Genomic DNA, 18,549 nt, shown 5'->3' on the forward strand with positions numbered 1-18,549 from the left:
ACATAAAAAAAGAGTCACAGCCTCTTTAAATTCCCAGCTACAGAGCAGAGTCATGTCTCGCCTTCCCACCAAACCCCAGGGCCAACCCCCCCTCCCGCAGCGCAGGGAAACCCCTGCGCTCAACTCACCCCTCCGGCAACGCAGGGAAGCCGCCACCCTCCTTCTCCGGGGCTGGCACCCCCTCCTGCAGCGTGCCTGGCACGCCAGCAGACTTCCAGCTTTAGGGCATGTGGCCCTCTTAGGCGCAGGGTCCGATTCAGGGGAATCAGTCGAATCAGCCTAAAGCCGGCCCTATGGGTAAGTCTATACAACAAACAACATCCTGGAGGTCATACATAGCCTCTTAAAAATAAGCTTTGTCCTGTACTTTTAATTGTGCTTTTTTCCACTAACTTATCTCCAGCCTTAGGGAGGTTCCACATATCTGTACCACTGTTTGGTTTCTCAACTCTGTGGACCAAATTCATCCCACCATTGGTGCTATGCACAGCACAGGGATAACGTATCTCCCCACTTACAGGGCTTCCAAGCAATGCTTTTGACTTCCACACATGCCACCACATCCTTATACAGGTCACATCATCCCCAAAGGCTTCCTTAGTTTTTGCCCTGGTAGCAACTATTTCCCTATGAGTAATTCTAAAAGAAATGGCCCTGGCAAAAGAACACCCTCACCACTTTCCTTGCAAATCTCTTGAGGTGAGGATTCCTGATGAGGATAGCAAAGAACCAGCTATACTGTACTAACTTTGTTGTTGTGTGAGGGACCCTATTTCACATGTATTCCCCAAAGGGGCCTTTCAGTGGCCTCAATGCAAGAATGGATTTCTCCATGTCTAATTGTGACACTACCACCAAACTATCTGCTCTAAGCTCATAGACAACAGAAAGTGTATTTTTCTCCAGGCTCTTCTCTATATTTTTCTATGGTTAGCATTATCACTTGCTACACATGAAGATAGAGTGCTGTTTATCTCACTCACTGGTATTTATGCTGCTGGATGGTTCTTATTGTTATTGAAAGTTTAATTTTTTGAGGATATTCAAAGCTTCTGGATGGACATTATTAAATCTACATAATAAAACTCTGCACAGCATTTTCCAGACATATAAGAAGATACAGTCAATACCCCAAAGATCTATAACCAAAAGACCCAATCCAGTCTCACACTGGCAATAGGTACATATCAGCTTTCAAACTGAAAGATATTCCTTTCAGCATAGGCTGATTTGACTCCCTTTCCCAATCCATTTAATCCTACTTTCCCCATATCATTTGAAAAATATTAACATTAAATGATTTTGGATTTAACTTAGAAATTTAAAAAGCAACTATCAATCTGATATCTCAGTATCTTTTAAATGAGGGAGAATATTATATGCCCTATGGCGAATTATTTTAGACCAGTGGTCCCCAACCTTTCGGGGCTGCCAGGCGCCCGGGGGCGGGGCCACTCATGCACTGGGCACCTGGGGGTGGGACCACCCATACGCCACATGCCCAGTGCCGGTGCCACCCATGTGCCGTACTCCCGGGGCCGGCGCCGATCCTGTGCCGCGCGCCCAAGGCGGGGCCACTCATACACCGCACGACCAGGGCCAGAACAGCCCATGCGCTGCATGCCCAGGGCCGGCGCCACTCCTGTGCTACGCGCCCAGAGGCGGGGATGCCCATACACCGCACGCCCAGGAACCGGCAGCGTCCATGTGCCACGCGCCCAGGGGCAGGGCCGGTCCCGATCACTCGGCGGGAGCACAGAAATGGCCCAGTGGGCGCCATGGCGCCCGCGGGCACCACGTTGGGGACCACTGTTTTAGACCATTCTAGAGCTCAAGATCTACCTCCTTTGTGGGCTTCTCTTTTGGCCTGTATTATCATGGCTATGACGCCACCAGCCTTGACAATATTATGGAGATTTTGGAGGAAATCCTGAAAATGTAAGAGAGATACTAAAAAGCCTAGGTTCCAGCTATGTCTACACTATAGGGACTACTCCAGTATAGCTATGGAGCTGTAGCTGTGTCCACATAACCCCTTAGTGTAGACAGGCAACAGTGGCAGAAGGGTTTTTCCCCCATTGTTGTAGGAACACAACCTCCTTGAGCAATGGTAGCTAGTGCAACAGAAGCATTCTGCCTTCAACCTAGTTGCTTCTGCTCCAGGGGTTAAGCTGGCATAGCTACAGTGCTTGGGTTGTGGATATTTCATGCCCCTGAGCACAATAGCTATGATGGCCTACATTTTAAGTGTACATCAGGCTCATCATAAGCCTAAAATTAGGTAGGTGTGGCTGAGTGCATTCTGCCTAGGGTGAATGATAACATGCTATTCAAGCTTTACTAAAAGCTGCACAGTTGCTGGATGTTTTTGCTATAATGATGAGTAATGAACTGATTAATGTTGTCTATAAATTGTTGTCAATATGTTTTAGAGCTATCATTGCACTGAGATGAAAGGGAGTAATTCACGCCTTTATATTATTGGACCAAGTATAGAAACCTGAGGCTTTGCACAGGGTAATCTAAACAAATGTTCAGGAAAAGGGAGTTTATACCTCAAACCTAGTGTATTGATTTAACGTGGCTAAAGGAAGATTCCTCTGCTGCTTTTTAGCCCATATGCTCTAGTAGGAGCTAAGATTCTTGCATACTTCCTACATAGAGGTTTAGACCTTTGTACACATGTTGAGAGAGCTGTACTGGCTCTACTATCTTTCCTGCACCATGCCATCAGATTTGACAGTTATGCCTTTGGCCTGGTCTATATACAGATTTTGCACTGGTATAACTATATTAGTTAGAAACGTGATTTTTTACAGATATATCAGTACAATCCATAACACTGATGCACAGTGTAGCTAATTCCTTTTCCTATACAGGAATAATGTTAAACTTAAAAAACAACAAAGAAATGGGCTGTGTCCACGAAAGCTCGTGATACCATCTACATGTTTTGTTAGTCTTTAAAATGCTACCAGACTATTTGTTGTTTTTTAAGTTTATCATGTACAGACTAACTCGCCTACCCGTCTGAAGGAATAATGTTGTGTGTATACCAAAGTTTGTAGTGTAGACAAGTTTGGATAGTCTAAGGTAAGAAGGACTATGATCTTCCCGCAACTCCATTGCACCCTATTAAAAAAACTCTTTTCCTGACAGATCGGTAAACCTCCTTTTTTGGAGCATAAGGATCTGGCGGGAAAAGGGTTTTTTGCACAAAAAGAAAATGTCCACACTACTTTTTTTCCGAAAAAGCCCTTTGCTCAAAAATGCCTTGCATAAATTATGCAAATGAGGCATGGTGATATGCTAATCTGCAACTCATTTGCATACTCACGGCTAGCAAAAACGGCAATGTGGACGTAGCCTCAGAGGAGTGGATTTTTCACATCCCAGGAGACAGCTAATCCAAAGCAAATTCTTTGCACAGACCAGGCCTCAGGCTTTTTTTTGGGTAGGAGTGGAGGAGTGGAATGTGTATGGTTTGTTGTTGGGGAAGATCTCCCCGTTTGCTGGTGTTTTAAAAATTATTTTCACACAAGGCCCCATTCCAGCAAAACGTGCAAAATGTTTAAGACATGACAAGTCTCACTGAGACCAATTTGACTACTCATATGTGTATAATTACGTATGTGGCTAAGTGCTTTGCTGGATAGGGGCCCTGAAATCTAGAACATCTTTTTTTTTTTTTCATTCTATTCCTGATTAATTTTCCTGTGTCCAAAACATTGTTGTCTTATACTTCTTACTCAGAAATGGATCATCTGAGATTTTGGTGTACAGTGTCCTGAAGGGCATGGAGGAGAAGTGAAGGGAATTAAGAGAGGCACAGAGAGGAACCGGGTGAGGTAGAGTGGTATAACATTGTTAAAAAAATTAAACATGAACAATTACTAGATATACATAATTTAGCATTTCAGATAGATAAAAGTATTTCTCCATCAACCTATTCATTCTCTTCCATTTTCCACTCCCACTCATATATCACACACCTCCTATAGATTTGCTGAAAACTCTAGGATGGGAGCCTAAGGCTACATGTAGACTGCCACTTTTCTGCAATTTGCGTAACTTTTTCCGATTGTTTTTCAGAAGAGGCTTTTCAGAAATTTGACCCATCCATACTGGGCCAAATTTCAGAAAAACCTCCTCTTTCAGAAGAGCCCTTCTTCCTTGTGAAATGAGGAAGACAGGGCTTCTGAAAGAGCGCGTCTGCTCTTCCGCAAAAAAGTCAGAATAGTGGACTCATTCCCTGGATGGGCACTAGCTGGGAGGGCAGTCAGCACAGGACCCTGAAGTCACGAGGCCCAAGGCAACCGCCTTGTTCACCTTGCCCTAAGTCCAGGCCTGCACCTCACCCAGGGCAGTGGGGCTCAGGCTTCAGTTCCCCCATCCTGGGGTCGTGAAGTATTTTTTGTTCTCAGAGGGAGTCACAATGCAATCAAGTTTGAGAACTCCTGCCCTAAACATTAAAAAGTCTGAAAATAAACAGTGACAGCATATAGCCTGCCACTCATGCTCACCCCACTTGCCTTGTACCACCTAACCAGCCTTAATTTTGTCTAATGAAATTTGTAAAGATCAAAAATATGAAATTACTAGATGACTATAAAATCTCAATTCCTATTCAAGGGATGCATTTTCAAGATACCCTTAATCCTCTTTTGGAAAGCAATCTAAGGTCAAATCAGTGCAAACTCTAAATGAAGTCAATGGGGAGTCCATTGCTGAATTCCATAGAAATTAATCCTGATGAAAAATGGAAAATGAGGGAGTGATGAAAGTTCTATATGTTGAAGTATCTAGGACACTCACAGAGTTAACTAGTTTGCCTTCCAAGAATTCACCACAGGGGGGAATGATGGTTTCATTTCTTTTCATCATTCATTGTTTTTCCATTCTGAAGTACAACACCTTAGACTGTACAGAGAGTCTTAAAAACCAGACCTACTAGTGTACATCTATACAGCAGCACTATTTTAGAACAATTGACATTATTCTGAAATAATATAGTGCGCATCTACACTGCAAGTCTTTATTTCAAAATAATGTCAAGCTGGAAGACTTCTTCTCCAACTCATAGTAACCCTCATTTCACGAGGAGTAAGGGAAGTTGAAGGAAGTGTTTTTCCTTCAACTTCTTGCAGTGTAAACAGCACTTAAAGCCAAGTTAAGCTATTTCGACTTAAGCTACGCAATTGATGTAGCTGAAGTTGCGTAGTTTAATTCGACTGTAGCCCTACTGTGTAGACATATGCATACTGACAACCAGCAGCTCTCTCATTCTCCGCTGCTGGCTACTCACTGCTTCTCCAGTTTGGTGTCCATGAAAAATGGAAGTCAAACAAATAAAAATGCAGGGAGGGAAGTGTTTGAAATAGAACCACAAGAACCAGTTTCAAGAACCAGTTGCAGGAGATCAAGCTACTCAAGCCTGCAATAGTATACATTTGAAGAGCATAATTACTATCATTTTAAATGATTCATTTCAGCATCTATTCGAATAAGAGGAAAACAGCACGAGGATTTCCCCAAATCATTCCAAGAGGAGGCAGGGGTGAATGAACTGCACTTCCACAGCTAGAACAATATAGATCTTGAAGGCTCTGCAGGAGGCAGGAGCTATCCATATAGAGGCTATCTCCAGTGGCTCAGGCATGCCCTGCCCCCCGATTCCTAGCCAGGTAATGCCATCCATTTGAGTCATATTACCATTTTAAAGGAGCTAAGTGTCTTTACATATAAAAATCTCTTTTAAAATTAACTTTATATATGTAACAATTTCAGTAATAAACATAATTTATGATGTGATCATAAAGATCCATTAAAGGAGAGCAATGACACAGGTTTGTTGTGGTAGAAGTGGTAGTAGTAAACATTTCTATTAGGAAAGTGCCCAAAGACTTATGACTTTGTTGTGCTTGGTACTATGCAAACAAGGAAAAAAGAGATGACTATATAAATATATTAAGATCCATCAGGAAAAAATCCTTCCCCCTATTTCTCCAGAAAATAACTTTACAAATAATATTTATCATATTTATTTAAAAATATTTAAACTATTTTATTGAAGCAATAAAAAACCCTTTCAAGATAGGTATTTATATCAGGACTTGTCCTGTCTCTAGCCTTTAGCCTTATGCTTTAGCACATTCCTAAGGTGTACAACTTGCCACTGTATTACAAACTTTGTCAGCCTTGATACTTACTTTTATACCTGTCCTGTGCCACTGAAATCCACTGCATTTCCAATAGGAGTGCTAGCTGCTGGAATGCACAGAAATGGAATGATCAGTTAAAATGTGCTTGAACAGGTTTTTTAATTTGATATATGTATCCAACTTAAAAACAATTCTTCATCTGGTAGCTGCATGTTAATACTACCTTCTAATATGGTAAGTGGAATTCTTATTTTTTTTAAATTAATATTTACATAGATTTATGCTAATTAGATACAAACTTGATAAATAGGCTTCAACACTAATAACTGCTCCTGGGCATGATTACTGTTAATCATTATTTATTATAAAATTGCTGGGAGGAGGGATGCTGGCAATGCAGGAGACAGATACAAAATAAAATACCTTACACAAACCAGTTGACTGTTATGGGCTAAACCTTGCTCATTTACACCACACCAGTTGCTTGTAGAAGAGCTGGATTTGGGCCTGGGGTATTTAACATGACTCTTGCTTTCTCATTAATGACTAGATGGTAGTTGAGATCAAAAGTAGTAACAGTGCTCCCCATAGCTAATACCCCCTCACTCAGGAGATCCAGGACTGATGCCGCTAGGATTTTAGCAATGCCCTGATTATAAACCAGCTGCCTCAGAAATTGCTTGACAGTTAGTTCACAGGTCTGGATATTGGGCAGCAGCTAACTCTGTCTCTGAATCAGGAGGATTGATACAGCTATGGGGATGCACCTTTCCCTTGATAAATAAAATAAAATATTACTTAAACAAACAGCATCGGAGGGCTCAATTAACAGACAATACAGCTGTCCCACACAGACTGAAAGGACAGAGCCCTGCATTGTTCTGGAAATATGCAATTTAATGCCAATAGTCACAAAACACCTAGGTCATTTCAACACCCCGCCCCCTTCACTTGCTCTGCTTGAAAGCCGGGCTTGAGAACAGCCTTCTCTGTGACATTGTTGCTTTCAAGATAAGGACCCTCTGACACCCTAACAGAGGCGCTGTGCGGTGCCTAGATGCCATGTTAGCAGGACCTTGTGTTTCAGGAGGGAAGGTAGCTGCAGGCTTCGGCGAGCTGAGGAAGCGCTGGGCAGCCGCTGTTGCTGCAGCAGCGCCTGTCTGGGAGTGCAGCAAAGATTTGCTGATGCCTCTCACGTAGTATTTTGCAGGAAGTTTCCATACGTCTTCAGTACAGTAGATACAAAGGGGGTTTGGAGGGAAGCAGGGCTGAATTATCCGAAAAGGCTTTTTCTTTTTCTTTACTTTTTTTTAAATCGGTTTGAGAATTTCCATCCGCATCTTAACCCAAGTGCTTTGAGAGAAGTCCCCGAGCCATGCGTCCATCCCTCTGAAGAAACGCCCACAGATGACCGCTAGCGCCCCTGGAGGGGGCTATTGGGGATGTGTAGCTCGCAGAGCCTCACTTGGTTTATGACCACAAGGGAGGATCGGCTCAACCGCTACCCAGTGAGCCACTGCAACTTGTGCAGTTCACCAGCATGGGGACAAGGGATACGGAAGAACGGGGTCTGTATTGCGAGGTTTTCATTCAATAAGGCTACTTCTTCTCTACCTAGTTACAAAACAAGGAACGGGGGGGGGGGGGCACATCTTTGGCTGGTGTTGTCTTATAATTCTGCAGGATATATTGAGCTTGCTATGCTGTTGTATTGATTTTCTACCTGTGCTGTAGATTTGCTTTAAATAATGCATATAATGCCGGTATTATGGCCAGCTAAGGGATATTCTCCGAGGAAGCCTGTCTTAGGGTAAGACAAAACAGGCAGTTTTTAGCAGAAATTGGGGGGAAGGGGAGGGAGGTTTCAATACCACTCCTTGACATTTGATGTAAAATATAGAGTGAATTCTATGTTTGTGTAAACACATAAATATCCAGGTGCAAAAGGCTGCCACACAGAAGTAAAAGCTGTAGGTATAACTGTGTATCAACAGTTGCCTTGCATATACTCCATACATTATGGTACAAATATACTACATTGACACCGAATCTTGGGGTTTTCCCCCCTATTCTGTTTCTCACTTATCCAGACATCCCTATCTCATAAGAATAAACAGTGCATTACAGAGCAAAAGATCTACCACCAAATGGATGTTTTAGGTACTGTGAATTTACTAGGAATCATATCCTGTCTTTACAATCCGTTGTCTATTTGAGAGGTGGAGGTGGTAAAGGGGATTGCAGCGTGGAATGGAATTTACTTCTGCTCCAAGAAGGTGCAGTACGCCCTGTGATTACATACTGCAGGCCACACCACATCTTACTAAATTCTCAGAATGGCTAATTATACCCTTGTGTTACCAAAGAGGGCTGGGTAGCCTGGCACTGGGCCCCCTGCATAATACTCTCTTGAATGCCAGGTTTGGGACTGTGACCTGCTAGCTGTATAGGGTGGGAAGAAGAGGCTGACTTCCGTACAGTGATTTAGGAATGCAGTGTGCATATTAACTGAAATGAGTGTAGCTCTTCACTCACAGAGCCCTTCAGACCAGTGTTGTTATCTCAGATGGTTCGGATAAACTTCCTAAATCATGGAAACGAGAAAGAACTTTTTGAGATGTACCTGCCACTAATCCTCTCCCTCCACTATCTTCTTCAAATTCCTGCTACAGCAGTTGTACCACTCTGAGGTGCCACTCCTCCAGAACCAGGTTTTGAAAGATATGTTGATATATAAAGATGCATATAGGTATCTAAGAGCTAATGAAAATCCCATTCAGTATCTTTCAGCATCTTTAGGCACCTAAATGACTTTAAGAATTCTTACAAGTATTCATCTGGAATCCAGGCCATTTGAAGAATGACTGGGCCACTACTTCACTGCTTCAGCCGTGCAATCTCCATGACTTCCTGAATGATAACCATACGAGTACCATGAGAGCAGGAACGACTTTTTATTCCTATTATGTGAAAACCATGATTTACTGGGTCACCTGAAACTTATTATGAACAATTAGTTTTTTAACATGGGTTGGAATAGGGTAATGTGAATTTTCAGTCAACTAGAGCTTGATCATTCAAGGATCTGAGTCCTCTCAACTCCTGAGGACTCCAGTAGGACTTTAGTATACTCAGCACCTCACAAGATTGGGCCCTTACACAGTGATCTTTACAACAAAACCTGAGGATAAAGGAAGATTCTTGAGGAAGTATTGTTATCAGCAACCTATGAAGGCTGTGGTCATACTTCTCAGACCCTTTCCCAAGAATGTCTGGAATTACTGTTGACATTTTCTTTTTCTAAAGTCTGGAAATGTGAGAGTGGTAACTAGGGTTGCACAAAAAGTTCATATTGAAACCCTCAAACCGCCCATAATCAGGATTGGAGCCTAATGGAACTTTAAATATCAGTCCAGGTCCACAAACATTTGATGAATATGGTTAGATGCTGTTACAATAAATGTAGGCACTCCAACGTATCTATTCATCTAGCTTCTATATAGTACTCGCTACTCTCTTTTGACTTCTTTAGAACCATTAGTCCAGCAATCTCCAGCTTTTTCCTCACCCTCTGCTTACCTTTTCTGCCTTTTGGGATGAGACATTTGTACCACTTCTGCTTCCCCCTTGCTCTTAGTAGCCCCTTTTCTGGTCTTGAAGAGGCATCAAATGGCCTTTTCCACTATAGCAGACCATTCAGAAGTCCTTGCCTCTCCGAATCTAGAGAGATTTTGAGAGGTGGTTGAGTGAAACTACATGGACACCAACTAAAACCTGGACCAATAGAGATAGGTTTGGTGGCAACCCCTGACAAATAGACCCTACGGCTGTGTCTACACTGGCATGAATTTCCAGAAATGCTTAAAATGGAATACTATTCCGTTTTCAGTTTTTCCGGAAAAGGAGCGTCTACATTGGCAGGCTGCTTTTCCGGAAAAGCCCTTTTTCCGGAAAAGCGTCTGTGGCCAATGTAGACGTGCTTTTCTGGAAAAGAGCCCCGATTGCCATTTTCGCGATCGGGGCTTTTTTCCGGAAAAGACTACTGCGCTGTCTACACTGGCCCTTTTCCAGAACAGTGTTCTGGAATAAGGACTTATGCCCAAGCGGGAGCAGAATAGTTTTTCCGGAATAGCGGCTGATTTTGTACAGTAGAGCGTCGTTGCTTTTCTGGAAATTCAAGGGCCAGTGTAGACAGCTCGCAGCTTATTCCGGAAAAGCGGCTGATTTTCCAGAATAAGTGGCTCAGTGTAGACACAGCCTACAAATTCTAGTTCCTATAATACAATCCCCAATCTCTGATTTAGTGGTTACCTACTTTGTGAGATTAGGACCTTTTAGCAGTTACGGTCTTTTTGCTCATGATTTTAGACCTATTTGAGCAGATGGCATTACGTATGCATAACTGTTGGCTGCAGTCATCAGTAGCTAATCTGTAAGCAGATGTATAATGTAACATATCCCAAACAAGTAAAATATTACCTTTATATGGTACATATTTAGGGCCAAATTCTCCACTCCGATCTGTGGGCAGTGGAAATACTGCATCACTTCTGCTCAGGATGGGGAGAAGAGCTCAGAGATCAGCAAAGAGACACAACATGGATTGAGGGGCCCAAAGCCCAATTCACAAGAAATGTATACTATTCCTCCATATAGCCAATGACATCCTCAGAGCCACTGCACCCCACTGTCACAGGTTGGGACCAAGAATTCTGTTCTTTAGCCTGAAGATTTGAAGCCATAATTGCCAGTGATGAACCAAATAATAAATACAATAATATCAGGGTGGGCTAATAACAAATGTTTAGTAAAGCAAGCATGCAAGGACCAATAGCAATGCTTGTTTCCTAGTCTGCATGAGAAATCAGCCCAAATATTGATCTAACCTGATTAATTAAGCCATAGGTTTCAGGGAATAACACTCAGATTGGTGATTTAACACAGGTCTTACATGTCTCTTCTTCATTCCTGAAGTATGTGATCATTCCAGCTCATGAAAATAAATAGCGTTCCTTCCAGGTTTGGTTTGTAAGCTGTATCTTATCTTCTGCACGTCTTACCTCCTTCTGCGCTCATTTCTTAGGGAAAACTTCCATTTATTCCAATGGGAGAAAATTTAGCCCGACTGCAAGATTGGGAGTTTAGTCTTGATATAAGGCTCTGGGAAATTCAGCACAGACCACTGATTTCTATGTGCTTCACACAGCCATACGTGTCTCCCTCCTGCTGAACTAATTGCAGCGTCAAGGCTATCATTTGTCTCACAGATTTTTGTGTCTTTTATGGACTGTACTTTTTCTGGCACTATGTCTTCCTGCTTTAGTAATTTCTCAGGATACTCCTTTCAATTTTAATTTCCCAAGTGTCCTTGGGATCCTGGAAGGATAACTTTTTCTGTCTGGAGCCTGTTACACATAACTGATTTGTGCAACAGTTTGAGAATTCTGTGATTTCACTTTCCAATCTCTGCAGCTGTTAAAACTTTTGGAAACACTGGAAATATGCCTCACATGAAAATGTGTGCATCAAGTGATTTCATCTATTACATTTTTTCATCATAAAGATATCAATTATTATTATTCAATTGTTATTGACATTATTTTTGGTGACTATGGGTCATACGTTGGCACCTTGTCACTCACTGAGTCATACCACACTCCACAAGTTGTACCATTTGTTTCAATGGCACGACTCAGAGAAAGGCATCACTTGACATGAGTGAAGGTCTCATGGCTCAGCTGTGATGAATAAGCCTCTAAGTAAGAGCAATGACGCTGCTAATGAACAATGTGCAGAGGTTTGGACTGGGAGTCAGGGAGAGGAGAGATGGTGCTTAAACCAACATTTTCCAAACCTTAAAACAGGCTCAGGTGATAGAGCCAAATCCCCAATGGGTATAAATCAGTGGAGTTTGAAGTAGGGATGTAATAGTATAGTCAATTAACCAATTAACCAATAAGAAAATGCTTATAGGTTAATGCTATAGGCTACACACATTTCCTCCCTCCCACATACATTTTTTAGCAGGCTGACCAGCAGCCCGGCTCAGTCCCAGCTTGTGCCAGGTCCGGGACCTGAACCCACTGCAATTCTGCATTTAACGTGTATTAGGCAGCCTGTCTCAGTTCTGGCTTGTGCTGGGTCCAGGAGCTCAGACCTCTCCCCGCCTCTGGGCAGGGACTGCTGCTGTATCAGAGGCAACAGCACAGGGAGGCAGGCAGCCAGTCGACGAGGAGAGCTGGTTTTTAAACTGGCTCCCCTCATGGACCAGCTCCCTCCTGGCACCACATGTTGCTGCTTCGGCTAGAGAAGCAGCAACACAGGGTGACAGGGGGCTCCCCAGGAGTGGGGCTGGAGCTCAGTGGCTGCCAGCCCCACCCCTGGGGGACTATAGAATAGTCGACTAACCGATAAGAATTCATGAGATTATTCGACTATTCAGTTAGCTGATATTTAGCATCCTTAGTTTGAAGGAAGTCAATAGCTCTACAAAATCTGGCCCAGAGTTTTTAACTTTATCCTTCCTTCCTTCTTTTTGTTGTACCCTTACTTCTTATTATGGACTAAGTTAAAGAAGAGATGTAAAGGGAAAAATATTATGAAGAGAAGCAAATTCCCTTTGGCTTTATTTACCATTATAAAGAAGCCCCTCCCCTCCCCCAAAAAGGGACAAAAGTCCAATTTCTTTCTGCTTTGCAGATTACCTATAATGCTCTGACACCTTGAAGTCTGCTGAGTTGTGGCAATGCTGATGAGGAGGGTGTGGCAGCTGAATGAAAATGGCAGGAACATTATGCCTATGGAAGGTTACACTTCTAAAACGGTGGAATGGGTGCTCTCCAGCCTCAGACTCAAGGCATCAGTCTGTGTGTATGGTGGGGCCTTGGCTATGTTCCCTAGTCCACTTGGTCACACCGTTTTGCAGCCTTTAATGATCAAAACAAAGGCTAAAGAGCCCCCTCCCACCCTCCTCCCCACTATACAAAGGGAGCACAAATCCCGGCATGAGCTATCCCCAGTGTGAGTGCACTAGAAAGGAAAAAGGGCTCCCTGCATGCCCTTCCCAGGCTAGTACACTCAGGCAAGGACAAACCTAATTTGCAAAAGGGCCCAAAATACACAGGGTTATTCCTTACACTCTCTTGCCCAAATTGCCAGTGAAGTCAGTGGATGTTTTTAATATGCCAAGAATGAAGGATTGAGCCCTTGGTGTAGTGCTTATACATGATGCTTTGAAGGAGGAATAAGATTTGTATTCTTGTCTTCTCCCTTTAACCTTTCCACATACACGAATGGTGAAGGGATTTCTAATTTTAGTTTGGTGGGGACATATCCACTGTGTACCCTTTGAAGCTGGCACATGGCTCAGCCTGTGAATCTGAATGTAGATTTCAACAGTTTGTGGCCCCAGCCAAACTCTACTAAAGTTTATAAACTAGTGAGTGACAATCACACAGGGACACGTATTAAGAAAAGCAAGTATGCCACTGCACAAGCTTATCAGCTTGCACATAGCACCATTTACACATACCGAGTTAGAATTTAAACATTCAGCAGGTTATTTTACAAGCATTTTTAGGCATGCAAATGAATGGATTTGTGTGGAATTGGAGCCCAAAATAAATGCCCAACAATATTATATAAACATGACATTTTCATACTTACATTTGGTTCAGTGCAGTTAGTTCTCAGCTAAAATACATGTGCCCAATCCACCAGTTTTAGTCAGATGAAATGCCGGTTGAAGTCCATGGGTGTTACACCAGATTAAGGACTCAGATACTGACAGTGCAAACTCTCCAGCACAAGTTTCCCTTTTAGCAAGTAAATTGTCAGTTTTTCATTGTCATTGTCAGGATTAGCAACTCCAACTAGCTTTTGTTCAGGGGCTGCCAATTTCTAATGACAGAATTTCCAGGCTGATCTGGGTGTAAAAAAGGGTGCTTTCACTATTGACACCCGTGGAGTTTGTTTTTTAACATTTTTGGTATAGTAGTAGCTCAGAGCTCTGTGTCACATTTGGCTGTAACCAAACTGACTTCACTTTTGTGTACAGGCAAAGAGGGAATACAAGTGAAAATCCTGAAGACTCACCAGGATGTGACACCCAATGATGAGCAGTAGCTATTGCAGCAACGCTTCAGCCAGCATGAGTGTCAACGAAGTGTCTGCCTTCTCACTGACTTTAGAGCAAAAAACTGGCTTTGCCTTTGTAGGGATTCTGTGTGTTTTCTTGGGATTACTTATTATTAGATGCTTCAAAATCTTACTGGACCCGTATAGTAGCATGCCTTCTTCCACTTGGGAAGATGAAGTCGAGGGGCTGGATAAAGGAACGTTTGAATACGCTCTTGCATGAAAACTCAAAAGAGTATCCTGCCTTACCTTTGATGTTGATTTCATTTTGGAAACCTAGTACTGATAAATTTGTACTATATACCTAAGTTTTGAAGTTATGATGATGACATCCATTTTGTTAAATAAATATTTGTTGCAAACTCATGAAAGCATTTCATACTGCTTTTATTGTGCAAATTCACCATTTGTGGAATTGTGAGTAAAAACAGCTGATGTAAAAGAAAGACTTTAAGGAGACAATTCACTAAACATTCAGTGGGGAGGAGGACTGGCAGAAAAATCTCCTGAGAAACACCTATCATTTGTTGCTTTATAGCAGGGGTGGGCAATAATTTTTGGTGGGGGGCTACTCCAAGATTTTGGTAAGTGGTCAAGAGCCACACTTTCCCGTGGAGGAGGTGCAGGGTCTAGTTCGGCGGTTGGGTGCAGAAGAGTGCACGGGGTAAGGGACTAGAGTGCAGAAGACGGTGTGCGATCTGAGAGGGTGTATGGGTGCCAGAAGGGGTTGTAACCTGGGTCAGGGGATTGGGGTGTAGGGTCAGGGCAGGAGTGTGGGTGCAGGAGAGGATTCTGGCCTGGGGTAGGAGTGTAAGGAGTACAGGTTCTGGAAGGGAGTTGTTACCTGGGGCAAGAGGTGCAGAGGATTTGAATGGTGATCTGGGGGAGGGAGTTGGGATGCAGGAGGTCTGGGGTGCTAGAGGCAGGCACTGGCTGGGAGGAGTTTACCTAAGTGTCTTACCCCAAGGCAGGCGGGGTTCCCTTCCCGCTGCAGCCCCAGCCCACTTGAAAATACAGGCTGCTCCCTCCAAGTGGCTCTCAACTCCAGCTGCCCCGTGTTTCAATATCGTGTTGCTGACTTTTCCCAGGCCAGCGCTAAAAATTTTCCAAATCTGATGAAAAATTCCCAGATTATTTTTTCATAGCTACACTAGGACCAATACATTTTAAGTACTCCTCACACTCTGGACCGGTATACATTTAATTAATTTTGATAAAATTAGAGGGATGCGACACATTAACTTTTGTTAATTCACCTTTTAGGAAATGTGGTTTTAAGTAATTTGTTGCAATTACTTTGAAAAGTTTCACTGACTCTGGTTTAATGCAATGAATGAGTGGAGATTTGCTTTGAAAGAGAGCACTGAATTTGTTCATGTAATCCAAAACATATTTCAAAAATAGTAGATAGGATTTAAGTTCTGGATTACACATTGCATCATGTATTTCTTTTGCTTTTGAACTTTTTTGATCGACACACAAGTTGTATCTAGTTAAAAAGGGCATCTCACAACACTAATATTCTGTTTACACAAGGGTGTACTGCTAACCACCTTGTTTGACTTGGTTTTAACATAGATAACTTTAAATGGAGAAAATATTCAACCATCTCCTCAATTTCTTCTTTCTTTTTAGTGCTATGTGCTGGATAGTTAGTGATATTTGTTATAAACTGCTCTACGAAATCAGGCAAAACTGTAGAAGCTGAACTTGATATCAGGGCTGATGTATGGCAAATACATCTCAGCAAAACAACATTTAGAACATCCTCTCTAAGTTTAGAGAAAAAGGAATTCTTTGCTCCTATCACCACATTTGCACTATCACAAGCAACACCCAAAATATTATTCAATGGATTTTTTTTTTAAATTGACTCCTTGAATTTAGTATAAATGCCTTCCGCTGTACAATTTTTAGCATCAAGTTCAATGAGTTCTAATAATTGATAGGCAACCCTATTGACCAATTGAGAGCAGTTTTAGATAAATCTGAATCGTCCGCAAATTTTTATTCCAAAGGAATGACAAAATGAACAGAAATTTTAATTTCATTGAAAATTTCCCAGGACTTAACAGATTTTCAAAAAAATTCCCAATTTCCCATTTTGACACATTTTACTCAAAAATTCCCAGAATTTGGGAAATTTCTCAGGATATAGAAACACTGCAGTTGCCCCAATCGCTCAGGCCAATCTCTCAGCTCCGATTGGCTGGCTGTTTCCAGCCAATAGGAGCTGAGAGATTGGCTGAGGTCAGTTCTTTTTGGCCGGTTGTTTCTGGCTAACTGGAGCTGAGGATTGGGCTGGGGGCGGGAAGATCGTACGATGCCTCTCCCTCCCTGCCGAGCAGAGAAACACAGGGACTGTGATTTAAACCTAGGCAGTGGCATTATTGAGGGTCCTGGCAGGGGCCAGATCTGGTGGCTTGGCAGGCTGGATCTGGACCCCAGCCTGTATTTTCCCCAGCCCTGCTTTATAGGAAGAATTCATGCCACAACATTATATCAATGGTAAAGAGGGAGGATAAAGGATGGGTGGGAAATGTTTTTGGATTTGAACATCATAATTTCTCCCTACTCATCCAATGTGATTTAAGTCCAGTAACTGACCAGGGAAACCTCATATGCAAAAACTGAACCAGCCCAATGTACTGTACCAGCTTAGCTTGCAAGATTAAACAGTACAAAAGAGTCACAGCACCAAGGAGAGTTGCCTGTAAGAACTCACATGTCTTGTTTTCAGTCACACAGTGTACGTCTACATAGGAGGGCTAAATTCAAATTAAGCTATGTAACTTCAGTTACATCAATTGGACAGCTTAATTCAAAATAGCTTAACTCGACTTTAGGTGCTGTCTACATAGCAGGAAGTTGAAGAAAGAAGAACACTCTTCCTTCAACTTCCCTTACTCCTCGTGAAACTAGGCTTACAGGAGTCAAAGTAAGAAGTCCTCCAGCTCGACATTATTTCAAAATAAAGGCTAGACATACCCTACACGTGCTCATTGTTATTTTGGAATAACGTCATTTATTCCAAAATAATGTTGCTGTGTAGACATTCCCTAAGAGAACAGAGATAATGGTTTTTGCAGTTGCCAATGAAAGTCCTGCCCTCAGACACCTGGAGGTGCTGTCACATTGGCTAAATCCACATGAGAGATGCATGCTGCTACCATATCCAGTGTTTCCACAGTCTTTTCAGAACAATGTGCAGTGCCGTTTCTTGCCCCAAGTCTGAGAAAACTGTTCACACTTGCTGAAACAAAACTTCACTTTTCCTACTCTAATCAAATTTATAGATGGCCGAGCAAGAGCTATTGGTGGGAGGGATAAATGTCATTAAAAATGTGTTGAATGCTATACATAAAATATATGGTGCAGGAGTTAGAATGGCCTTAGTTGTTCTAACTTTTGTTGGATAGGAACAGCCCCATATGGCCATAACCCCACCTGGGGATTGCCAGAGTACAGAGGCTGTCTGCAGTCCCTCTATGCTAGTGCATCTAAAAAGGACGGAACATAGGTCTTGTTATGCCAGCTGCTCACTGTCCAGTGATTTCCCCCGAAGACAGAAAAGCCCCAGCAGGCAGGGTGGGCAGTTTTTCAATCTATTTGCGCTACCAGAGTGGTGCAAAGAGGCTAATCAGGGTCCAAGACCTGGCCCTGCCATTGAATTTTATTTGGATTGTTACTCTGTGAAATTCTGTAGCAGAAGGTCCCAGTAAGATAGAAGAAGTTATAGAGGCTATGTCTAGACTGCAAGCCTCTTTCGAAAGAGGCTCTTTCGAAAGAAAGCGTCTAGACTGCACACGGAATTTCAAAAAAGCTCTCTTTCTAAAAAACCTGTTTGCTTTCAAGAACGCCTTCTTTCGAAAGAGCACTTTCGAAAGAAGGCGTTCTTCCTCGTGGAATTAGGTTTACCACTGTCGAAAGAAAAGCCACATTCTTTCGATTTAATTTCGAAAGAACGCGGCTGCAGTCTAGACGCAGGTGAAGTTTTTTCAAAAAAAGGCTACTTTTTTCGAAAAAAAAAAAGGCTACTTTTTTCGAAAAAAACCCTGAGTCTGGACACAGCCAGAGAGAAAAAAACAGAGGCTGAGTAGTAATATCTCGAGGTCACTTCACAATAGCAGCTGTGAGAGACTGGCAGTACTTGACAGTCATTTGATTCCACTTTTGAGAAACTTGTAATCCGACTTTTGTATATGCATTGTCATTCTCTCTGAACAGTTAGGTGTAGTAAGACATGCAGGAA

The 18,549-nt window shown here is 42.5% G+C and overlaps 1 protein-coding gene across 1 annotated transcript; it reads left to right on the forward strand.

Annotated features, from left to right (window-relative positions):
- Positions 1 to 7,087: 7,087 nt before the first annotated feature.
- On the forward strand, positions 7,088 to 14,662 carry CTXN2 (cortexin 2). The gene is made up of 2 exons (XM_006135068.5): positions 7,088 to 7,729; positions 14,218 to 14,662. Exon 2 carries the CDS (start codon positions 14,272 to 14,274, stop codon positions 14,518 to 14,520), a length of 249 nt encoding a protein of 82 aa, XP_006135130.1. The 5' UTR covers positions 7,088 to 7,729; positions 14,218 to 14,271; the 3' UTR covers positions 14,521 to 14,662.
- The last annotated feature ends 3,887 nt before the right edge of the window (positions 14,663 to 18,549 follow it).

The sequence above is a fragment of the Pelodiscus sinensis genome, chromosome 14, assembly GCF_052426305.1.
Source record: "Pelodiscus sinensis isolate ZL-2025 chromosome 14, ASM5242630v1, whole genome shotgun sequence".
In the NCBI taxonomy this organism is placed as follows: Eukaryota; Metazoa; Chordata; order Testudines; family Trionychidae; genus Pelodiscus; species Pelodiscus sinensis.